Source organism: Geospiza fortis, unplaced genomic scaffold, assembly GCF_000277835.1.
Source record: "Geospiza fortis unplaced genomic scaffold, GeoFor_1.0 scaffold79, whole genome shotgun sequence".
NCBI classification, from domain to species: domain Eukaryota; kingdom Metazoa; phylum Chordata; class Aves; order Passeriformes; family Thraupidae; genus Geospiza; species Geospiza fortis.
The window spans coordinates 124,909-136,560 of NW_005054408.1; the positions used below are offsets into that span (position 1 = coordinate 124,909).

The 11,652-nt window shown below is 40.1% G+C and overlaps 2 protein-coding genes across 2 annotated transcripts in view; both read right to left on the reverse strand.

Annotated features, from left to right (window-relative positions):
• Positions 1–203, reverse strand: part of NUDT19 (nudix hydrolase 19) — a 5,328-nt gene extending 5,125 nt beyond the window's left edge. Inside the window, exon 1 of the mRNA XM_005426262.2 lies at positions 134–203. Coding sequence (XP_005426319.1) covers positions 134–203 — 70 coding nt within the window. The remainder of the gene's footprint in view (positions 1–133) is intronic.
• An 8,434-nt stretch (positions 204–8,637) lies between these two features.
• Positions 8,638–11,649, reverse strand: RGS9BP (regulator of G protein signaling 9 binding protein). Its single transcript, XM_005426247.2, has one exon. The coding sequence runs from the start codon at positions 11,647–11,649 to the stop codon at positions 10,936–10,938; it is 714 nt and encodes a 237-aa protein (XP_005426304.1). The 3' UTR covers positions 8,638–10,935.
• Between the last annotated feature and the right edge of the window lie 3 nt (positions 11,650–11,652).

Below are 11,652 nucleotides of genomic sequence, written 5' to 3' on the forward strand. Positions count from 1 at the left end.
GTAAATGTGCAGGAGCTTCCTGGGAGCCCAGAACCGCCCTGAGCGCGGGGAAGGGTCTGTAGTGGCAGCCCCGGCAGTCAGCACGGGGCCAGGAGCCAAGGACTCGGATTTGTGTGGTAATGCTGCTGCTGACCCGCCAGCTGGCGTCGCAGAAATCTCCTTATCTCAATGCCACAGCAAGCCACGCTGACAGCAAAAGTCATTTTAGGTCTGTAGTTAAACGTGACGTCTGCCAAGTTGTGTGAATTTGTTCTAGTACATTCCAAACGGGAGGAGTATGTAGAGTTTCCGTTTGTCATTACAGAGCTCTTCTGTTTTGCGGTTTTTAAGTACCTTGTTAGCTGAAAAACAAATATTCAGCAAGGTAGCAAAACCTTGAAAGGTTCTTTGAACCTTTAGGAAACATTTTATTTTGTTAATTGATTTTGATTCCTCGATTTTCTTTAATTTGTAAGAAATTTAAGCAGAAAAAAAGGTGATGACACAGGTTGAGAAGTTTTGAGAGGAATGGTATTTACATGTAACATGGAAAATCCTTCTCCCACCTGTAATCCTTCTCTTGCCAGATTGCATTTGGCAAATACCCATGTACCTGTACATGCTTCTGACAACCTCTCAATTTGATTTTGTATTTGAGCTTGTACTTGATGCCTGAGATGTGTGTCACTGGAACTGAAATGAAGTTTAGAAGCAGCTGAAGCAGTGGGATGCTGGATCATGTCAATTGACAAACCCAAAAATGACCTTGAGGTGTGCCCAGACGCAGCTGGGCCATAAGCTCACCCTGGTGCCTGGCTGCAGTGGGCAGGGCAGGTCAGCCAAGCCAGCTGATGCTGCTAAAATGAATGGCCAGACAATAGACAAGCCTGCCTCCCTGTCCTTTCCTTGCTCATCACTGAATATACAAACAAAGCCAATGATATCTGTTAACCTGAGCAGCCCTTTCCTCACTAGTTTAATCCATTTTGCTCACCAGTAATTACCATGTTAGGCAGTTGAAGCACAAGGCTCATTAATTTTTGGTTTTCTGCTAAGGTACTTTGAATCTAAAATCATGACATTCATCTTGATATTTGTTTGCCTCTTGCACTCTTTGTGTATTTAACTATTTCACTGTGTTAAGCATACATTTGTTAGGAATGTGCTTTGCCTAAAAGCTGCTGTACTGGTGAAATATTAATAAACTATTGAGGTTTTTTAAGATTTAACATCCAATGAGCTTGATGGCAGATCAAAAAGATTTAGGGTCCATTATGTCAGATCATTTCAACATAAAGACATTTTAAGTAGAAAGTACTCATGTACCAATAATGAATGGTGTCACTTTCAAATAAGATATAAAACCCACACATATACAAAACTGTCTTAGTATGGCAGAAATGTTATATCTGATAGCCCTGGAACATAATTTCAGAACATATCTAGGAAACTGATACCAGAGGATAGCAGTGATTATAGTGTTAAGTTTCTAACTGGAATATTGGTTTGGGTTATTTTATCTTGGGACAGTCTAAAGGCTCACAAGTGCTAGTGTGTATGTAAAGAAGGATACCCTAGCAAATGAAGCATAGGATCATAAAATGGTCTGGGTTGGAAGAGACCTTAAAGATCACCTGGTTCCCCCTCTGCCATGGGCAGGGACGCCTTCCACTATCCCAGGTTGTGCCAAGCCCCATCAGACTGGGCCTTGGACACTTCCAGGGATCCAGGGGCAGCCACAGCTTCTCTGGGCAACCTGTTCCAGTGCCTCATTGCTCTCACAGGGAATGATTTCTTCCCAATATTCCATGTAAACCTACTCTCAGTCAGTGTGAAGCCATTCCCCCTTGTCACTTCAGGCCCTTGTTAATGTTTCTCTTCACCTTTCTTGCAGGCTTCCTTCAGGCACAGGAAGGGCACAATTCGGTCACCCCAAAGCTATCACATTTGCAGGCTGAACAATCCCAATTCTCTCAGCCTTTCCTCCTAGCAGAGGTGTTTTATCTCCCTGATTAAAACTCCCCTGGTTTCATTGGCACCCAGTGGTATTAAACCTCATGGGTCTGGTTCCCAAGGCATTCATGCAGGGCAGTGCACATGGGATGTGTGGCTGGCGCGGGGCTGTGGCCTCAGACCCTAGAGAATGCCAGGGCTGGGCTTACAGGACTGAGCTCAGCATCCTGAGCAGTTCCTTGGGCCCAAAGACAGCCAAGTGCAAGCTAAGGTAAACTTTCTTCCCTGCTCCATTTGCTGCGTTTTTCCACACAGTTCTGCAGTATAAGGCACCTCTAAAGAAGGTGCCATTCCTTACCTGAGGGTCAGCAGATTCACCCTATTGCTGGCAGTTTTTTGGCTTCTTTCAGAATTACGTTAGGAAGATTATTTCAGTATCCATTCACTGCAAAGCTGAAGTCATCTCGTGTGAAATTCCAGGAGTTTGAGTCTCTACCTGACCCAGTTATCAGGGCTGGAGGTTGCAGGGGGTTCTGAGAATGAGCACTCAGAAACTCTGTGAGCAAAGATAAAGGATGCAAAAGGAAGTTCTGCCCCCTTCCATTTTCTTGCTAAGAAAGGCAAAAGATCAGCTCTTGGAGTGTGTATCTGCCCCCTCAAAGCTGTAGCTGACCTGCTGGAGGTAGCTCACATGAATATAGAATAACTCTTAAAGACAAATTAGATGGAAGGTTATCTACAGAGCATGTTTCTTCATCTCCAACTTAGATGGTTTTTTCTTCAATATATTCTGCTAGAATGCAGAGTTTATCTCACTTGTACCTAAATATTCTATAGCTTTATGAGTGATTTCAGAAAGAAAAGAGAAAATCTGAGAAAATCTATCACTAATCCTAAACCAAGCACACCAGTTTGTGACATTACTGTGTGGAAGGATTCCAGCACAAGGACATGATACTTCTAGGGCCAGTTGTAGGCTGGGAATCCTCGGCACTTCAGTGTGGAGAGAAGTCTCCCCATAGCAAGAGTTAGCTAGATACATGTGTAAGAGTAGAGAAAGAGTCAGAGGTCCCCTCCAAATTAAATGATTAAAAAAAGAAAAAAGGTGGTTTTGCTAAAAAGTAAAGAATTCAGCTGTCTTTCATGCTTCTTGTATGACAGAACATAAAATTGTTTACTTAATGGACCCCAAATACTTTTGTATTTCCGGTTATTTTCAAAACCAGATTGTGTTGTATTGAAAAAGAAACCCTTCTGAGTGATGCAAAAATTACATCAAATAAAATACCATAAAATTATTGCACTGATAATAATTCTTTGTGGCATCATATTTCAGCAATGCAGGGGTTACTTCAACATTTTTCTCTACAGTTCAGTTACTGCTTACAAGAAAAAGCCTAAGTTTGTTTAAAAAAAGTCTAAGTCACTAGATACATAGAAATGATTCTCAAATTAATTTTCTGGGTTTTTTTTCCTATGTGATTACACTACTTAGCAATCAAATGACTTCATTCCTTCTGTTACATCATTGCATAAATTATTTTGCCCAGCCAGGTCAGTGCAGATTTCACCACTGTAATAATTAATTTCAGATGAAAAACAAGATCCATTCATCATTTAGTTTAGTTTACATGCTATCCTGTGAGTTGGAGATGATTATACTGAGTCAGTTCTTGGTTTAGTTTAGGTGCATCTTTGTTCCCATGCAGATGCAGTGTCTACAATGAGTTGTGACAACTCCAAGTATCAAAAAATGCAGAGATTTCACTAAGTTTGTCTACTGCTTCTAAAACTGGCTTATTTTACAGTATTGTAGAATCACAGAGTCATTTAGGTTGGGAAAAAAAACCCCAAGATCATTGAGTCCAACCACGAAGCCAGCACTGCCAAGTCCACCACTAAACCATGTCCCCAAGTGCCCCTCCCATGCAGATGCAGTGTCTACAATGAGTTGTGACAACTCCAAGTATCAAAAAAATGCAGAGATTTCACTAAATTTGTCTACTGCTTCTAAAACTGGCTTATTTTACAGTATTGTAGAATCACAGAGTCATTTAGGTTGGGAAAAAAAACCCCAAGATCATTGAGTCCAACCACGAAGCCAGCACTGCCAAGTCCACCACTAAACCATGTCCCCAAGTGCCCCATCTACACATCTTTTAATTGCCTCCAGCTATTTCAAATGGCATTTCAAATACCTCCAGGTCACTGCAAAATGACATGCTAAACCTTTTAGATTCTTTAGCTCATACAATATCAACGAATAGGCAGACTTAATAATTAATATGAAAAGTAAATAGATTACTCACTATATAGGTTTTCAAGTATTGTTTCCATATTGTGAATAAATGTCACATGTAGGAAATGCAGGTTTATGATTATAACACCATTATATAGATTGAGTAAAAAGAAAAATGAAAAAAAAAACAGCTAACCTCATACAAAATATGATATTCCAACAAATTAGGCAGATGAGAAAACTAGATTACAGATAATATTAACAACTGGAACTGTTCTACTTCCATCATCTAATCATCTCCAACAGGCACCAAATGGATTACACATCTTATGGAAATGGAAATTATGGTTCTAATTCTGCAGCTTTTAGTTGTGTGAATAGTTTTCACACATGTAATTTCTTGCCAAACTGAGTACTGGTGGCTTGTTTGAGGAATCATTTGGAGCACACCTTCCAGGACCCAGAATTCAAATGTGTATATCTTAAGTTACACCTGCAATTAGCATATTAGATTAAGTTGCTGAGGGAGTATCATGTTTGCTGTCTCTGGCAGTCCTCAGTCATTTTATATGGTATAAATAGTTAAGTATTTTCTTTTGCCTTTTTTTTCTTATTTCCCCTTTCTTGTGGTTTTTTTCCTCCCCAAAGTTTATGCTATTTCTGTATAGATTTTTCTGGATCACACAAAGAAATTGCATTTAAATTTTTTTTTCCCAAGACAATTGTAGATGACTCTTAAACATGAGGTTTATTATTCTTTCAAAAGCCCCATGATTTTTAAAGTCAGTTGTTTGGCTGTATGGTTTCTTAGTGCTGTGGCACATCAGTGAGTTCAACTGTGTGTGTTACTTGAACATTTGTGTGTGAGACAGACCTGACTGATCAGAGGCTGCAGTGATAATTTCATGCACAGTGGAAATAACAGAGCACATTTATACCACAGCTGTGACTTCATTTCTGTGCAGCTGAATTATACCTAGCTCTGGGAGGATTTGTGAGTTTGTTTAATTTGGTGGAGATTTAAGTATATGATAAATAATGTCATGCAATGCAGTGTAAATAAAACATACAATTCAAGGAAAGAGAACAAAACAAAAACCCACCTGACCCTGTGGAGGGCTGACAAGTCAGTTTCTGTCACTCTGGTAAATCACAGTCGATATTCTCACAAATGGCTGGAACTGAGAAATAAACATAATTGCATTTGGTAAGTGGCCTCTGTGGTGGCAGTTTCAGAGAGGTTGTGATTGGATTTGTGTTTGCAGTCACATTGCTTCCAGCATGGAACACTCGTGCTTGGCTGGCCGAGAGGATCCACCAGAGCCCTGGTGCTGGCTAAATGCCCTGTGATTTTTCACCTTTGCACAGGTTCTGCAGTGGCAGCTGCTAATGCCACATCCCAGCTGCACCCAGTACCACAGCAGTGAGCTGTGAGGATGGGTGATGGAATCCAGCCATGTGGGACTGCCTCCTTCCAGGAGAAAGTCATTGTACTGTGGAGCTGGGGGAGATAAGGATTGTCTTCTGTAAAATGGATAACAGCATGTAGCAAATTAAAATAGTTTTACTCTTACTCTGTAAGACATAATAAGAGAATGGAGTCAGTTCCACTCAGGGATATTTTATATCCTCTGTCCCATTGGGCATAAGATATTCCTTTTTTTATAGAGAAGCTGTAGTTTAACATTGGGATGCTGTTGTATATAACGAAAAGCAAAACTTGGTATTTACTACATACATCCATCTCCTTTCCTTTTTTGTTGTTCCCTAAACACATGTGGATAATTTTACATGAAAGACATTATTTTCTAATCCCAGTTTTATTGTACACTTACTGTAGCAATGCTGCTCACGTGTGAACTATTTTGTCCAGATCTCTTCCTGTATTAAGACTTACATAATCGTATTGAGAGAAAGCACTTAGAGATCTGTAATCCACTGGTCTTACTGAATGACTTTTTACATAATGAAAATCTGTGAAGGGTAAATATGTTGACTAGGAGTTCCATTAGCACTTAAATAGAAGGTATTTCTGGAAAGCAAACATAAACAACACAAACCTTCCAGAGAAGGAAAAGCAAGCCTGTAACCAATCCTCTCTATGAACAATAAGCACATGTTTAATTTTTAATCTGAAAGCTAATTACATCAGTCATTTAGTCCAGTTTTAAATAATTGCATTACTGTAAAAAATATTTTCATACTTGCATGAAGAATTTTGAAACTAATTTTATTTTATATTCATAGTGCTGAAATTTGATGTTACATTGTTTGCAACATCAAGAGAAACTTTAATTATGGTCCTATATTCCTAAACTAGAAAAAAGGGTAATGGGTTTTTATGGTGATGGACTGGAAATCCTGGAATGAAATTACAAATTGCTGCATTTAACAGACTCAGTTCTGATGGTTTGATACAACTGTTGATCATTATTGCTACCAATAGCGCAAGACCAAGTTTCACACTTCTTAGGTTGTGTAAATCTTTTGCTAAAGTAAATGCCAGCTTTGCTGGCTGAAAGAGACAGAGTTTGGATCCTAACACAAGGAGATTCCACTTGTTAGTCCAGCCTGGTCTGGTTTTCAGGTTGTCCAAGCCAGTGGTTCTGTACTTAACACTGGACATCCAGCGCTGAAGGCAGAATCATGTTAGCCTAAATGTTATTGTAGCTGTTTCCTAAGGCAGGGATTTCCTGGCTTTTCAGACTGTTAATTCCCTAGCAGTGTATGCCACATCACTATTCAGCTTGGGAGCTTGAGAAGGCTGTGTTGATGTTTACAAAACTAATGAGAGGGCTTAGCACGTTACTTTTAGTACTGTGGTTGAAACAGGAACTTTAGTTTAGAAGAGCTTACTACAGATAAGCTATATTAATATTCTAGCTTTTCAAAGAGTCATAGAATGGTTTGAAATGGGAGACCTTAAAGATCATCTGGTTTCAACCCCTTCCATGGGCAAGGACACCTTCCACCAGACCAGATTGTGCCAAGCCTTGTCCAGCCTGGCCTGGAATGTTTCCAGGGATGGGGCAGCCACAGCTTCTCTGGGCACCCTGTGCCAGGGCCTCACTGCCCTCACAGGGAACAGTTTCTTCCCAGCATCTCATCTGAACCAGCTCTGTCAGTGTGAAGCCATTCCCCCTTGTGACTCCATCCCTTGTGAATAAGCTCTCTCCATCTTTCTTGCAGGCTCCCTTCAGGCATTGGAAGGGCACAGTTAGGTCACCCCAAAGTTTGTCTTCTGCAGGCTGAACAGTCCCAATTCTCCCAGCCTTTCCTCACAGCAGAGGTGCTTTATCCCTGTGATATCTTTGTGACCTCCTCTGGACCTGCTTTGAAGATTTTATTTGACTTACTGCTGCAAGCAAACCAGTAAGTTTTAAGGAAGTACTTTATTTTAAGTTAAATAAATAGTGACAGTAACAGGTTTGCATTATTCAAAGTGTAGAAAATACCACCCATGCACAGGCAAAACCAGTGTAATTCAAGTCAGGAGTAAGATTTTACTATACAGCAAATTTAATATGTGTATTCTGTGAATAAAGACAAAAGAGCTGAAGTAGATCAACATTGATATTAATTAAGCAATGACCATCTTCTCTTGTACATCATAAGTATTGTATATATGTATATGTAATTATACAGAATGTATAATTACATTCTCACCAATCAACATGAGAGTATGTGCTTTTTCATCATGCTGTTTCAATATAGAGTATTTTGAAGTATGAATTCCCCTTTTTCACTTAGAAAGTAGCATTTCCAGTCTCCTTCCAGTTGCATTCCAGTAGAGGGAGAAAATGAAGACTGCAAATCTTTATCTCTATTTCTTAATTTAGAGGAAGCCTCTGTACTTTTGGACAATGGAGGTTTCATTTACTTTTGGTTTTGTGCACTGTCGTGCCAAACTCTGTCACGTGGAACAAACATGTGTAGGAGATGAGTGGCAGCACTTTATCCATGTAGACAGTGCCAATCCTCTGTTAGAATTCTACTTAATCTATTAATTTCAGATAGATAGGCTAAATATAAGATGATACAGATTTTTAGGAACATACTAATGATGAATTAATTTGCAGCCAGCTTTGTCTTAGTATTTGAAAATTCTTTTTCCAAGGCCAATCCTTTAAGTAGTAATTGTGTACATATTCATAATAAAGCAAGACTTACATACTTATGAGCTATTTCTATGAATTCTTTGAGTCCTGTATTAAAAAATCCAAATAAAAAACCAAAACTGCAATGGGCTGAAAACGTAACAGTTTACCAACCCATTGAGGCTTGCTTTCGAAGATGACTTAGTCTTAAAAATTCTTCTACACAACTAAGCATGGATAAACTGTTTATCTATGGTTAGGTGTGTGGAAGATACAGAGATAGAAGATAATGAATGTTGTCATTGTTAGCATTTACTATCCACTTACTTAGAAAACAGACTTGCATTCATGACAAAGATAATGAATGTTGGCATTGTTAGCATTTACTTAACCACTTAGAAAACAGACTTGCATTCATGACTTGGGAGTTTGAGAACATGTGGTTAAATGGTCTGATTTCACAAGGTTTATGGAGTTTTCAGGAAGCACAGAACAGAGCCCAATGGCTTCTCTACCTTCCTGTGAACAAAGTGAGAGTGCAAAATGTGAAAACATCCACAGTCCTTAATGACAAGAGGTGGCAATCCAAATAGGTACATTCTTCTGCAGCTTTTACTGTATTTTCCTTAAATATGTTTACTTATTGTGGTTGTGAAGGAGATCCTCCAATTTAAATGAACACTCAGCAATTACAGCTTGTCTAGGCAGGCTGGAACTGTAGCACGGGTAAATACAGACCTGGCTTTGTTAGAAAGCTGTCAGGGATCTCTACAGACAGAGATTAACTACATATAAAACATATCCTATGGAATGAGTGAGACACAACAGAAAGGAATGTGGAGTTGTCTTGGAACACTTTGAAATCCTGAGAGAACGGAGTTAGACTGGACCAATGTGCAGAGCTCACATTATCCTTCAACATAAGGATAATCTATAGCTTTGAATTCAGGCTTCCACTTACTATTTTTTCCTCACCTACAAGTGACCAGATTCAAATACACTTCCCCCCACCATAAATCCAGTTAAGTTTTAAAGATTAATCTGTTTGCTGCAGTTTCTTGAAGTATGTTTACTTCTTAAATCAAAAATATTAAAAAATATTAGGTGTTTATGCATGTTGTCAATTTTATTTAACAAGCATGAAGACTGTTCATAAAACACGTCTGATTATTACTTTTTGATAATGTTCCTGTAATAATCAATGAAGAAGAATGACTTCTTATCCCCCAGTATTTTGGGGTCTTTATATTTGGCTGTGGAGTGCCCCATACACCTATGGCACTGTAGCACATGTACCAAGCATTCCTGAACAGACAGTGTGTGACCACAGCACTAGAAGGTATTTCCAGAAGTAAATAATAAATACCATAACACATAAATCCTTTTTACAAAATACTGTAAAGCTTCTCTGCTAAGTGTATGTTCTCACAGTTTTATATTTAAATGTTGACAATTCCACAGGGAAGAACTAGAAAGTTTAATGCTGTTGCATTTCCCTTCCAGAACTATAGTGTTATCAAATGGGACCAATCCTACAGGCTTCCTGTTTCCCAGATGATTAATCAGAAATGACTGAGATATGAAACTGAGACACATTTTTAGCTTTGTCTGGATTTCTGCAATTTGGGAGCTTGCAGAAATGTGGCTGTACACATACAAGCATCAGTCCCTCCCTGTCAACAGGAGAAGGGATCCCTGTCAACAGCAGACTTGGGAAAGTCTTCTTTAACTTAGCATCATTTCTCTTTGCTAAAATCTATTTTCCCATGTTACTGCATCTGCTGTGGGTAAATTCATTGCTCCTGTTTTCATAGTTAATCACAGAGTACAAATTGCTGCTTCAGAAAGAAAAATTAAAATCAGAAGCAAGAATCAGTCTTTCTGCAAGGAAAGATAAAATTGTGGTAAATGTGAATGAAAACCATGAGGCTTGCTAGTATTTTTCTGCATATGCAACTCTCCCTTTTTTCACTCTGGATTTGGAAAGCGATTAGTCATTGACATGTGCTGTGCCAATTCATGCAACTTGGTTCCGTACACTCCAGTCTAAATCAACAAACAGTACTTGGTATCAAACATCGTTCTGTTTTCTCCCCCCTCCCCAACCATTAACTTATTTAAAATAGAGCTTGGTTACATTCTTTTATTGGGGTTTTCATCGTTACCCCTTTCCTCTGCTCAAGAAATACGTTTTGTATTTGATGAAAAAAATGAAGTATTCTATTCAGTTGGTCAGAAAAAACACCCATGTTAGCCATCAAATTTATGTTACCCTCCAATACTGTAAACAGTGACCAGCAGCAAACACCAGAGCCTAGTGAAGAACAAAAACCACAGGCTTCTGAGAATAGTGACCTATTAATAGCAGGCAAATCCCTGTTACAGCCAGTAGTGATAATACCCTGATATTCGCTTAACTGTTCCAAGTCCAGTAAACGAAGACATTCTATTCTGCAGGCTGATTTGCATCCCTTTTCTTCAAAAAGCATGAAGAAACAAATAGTGCATTTTAGGGTATCCAGAGGCAGAAGTTCTGCTTTGTTCTTTCAAGTGCTCGTTTAAAATTCTCAGTTCATCCAAGTAACACACTTCGGAAGTGAAGGTGAGGCATGAAACACTCCAGAGACAGGCTGGAGAAGGGTCGCTCGTGTCAGAGCTTGCACCACCCTAAGACAGTTTTACCACACACACTGCCAGGACAATAGCGATAATGAGCACAGCAGTGAAAATAATCCCAGCTAGAACCTTGCTGATATCGCAGAAGGATTTATTTTCCTCCACAGAGATCATGCCAATAGAGGAAGCGCCCACGCTGATGGTGGATTTCAGTTCAGCCCCTGGGTCTTGCTTAGCCTCTACTGTCCACTGGGGGACATTGACCTTCATCTCCATCTCGTACATCATCTCTCCTACCTGGTTGATCTCGTTCTCGAGGTCTTTCAAATCCACCACGTCTATGTTGTGCTCAGCCTCGTATTTCATGTTCTGGACGCTCATGGCGCGGGCGGCCACGCCGGAGGTTCCCCCGCTCATGCCCGTCTGGATCAGGTGCTTTTTGGGGACGTTCAGCGGGAACTCGTGGCCCAGCTCCAAGGCTCTCCTCATATCGATCTCCAGGATCTCTAGGCACGTGGAGAAAATCACCCATAGCCTCTCGAACTCGGCTTTATCTTCCTTACTCACGCTTTTGTCCTTCAGGACCGTGGTGAGCTTGTTCCTGTTGGCCACCGCCAGCTCCTGAGCTTTCTGCCGGGTTTTCTTGAGCTCCTCCCGTAGGTTCTGGGAGTCCGAGGTGCCGCCGATGGTGAGCACCATGTGCCGGTAGCAGGCGGTCACCTTGTTGAGCGCGTCCAGCAGCGCCTTGCACTCCTCCTTCACCATGGT

What these genes read in the sequence shown, in the direction of transcription:
- RGS9BP (XM_005426247.2), bottom strand. Translation starts at nt 11,649, where the DNA reads ATGGTGAAGGAGGAGTGCAAGGCGCTGCTGGACGCGCTCAACAAGGTG.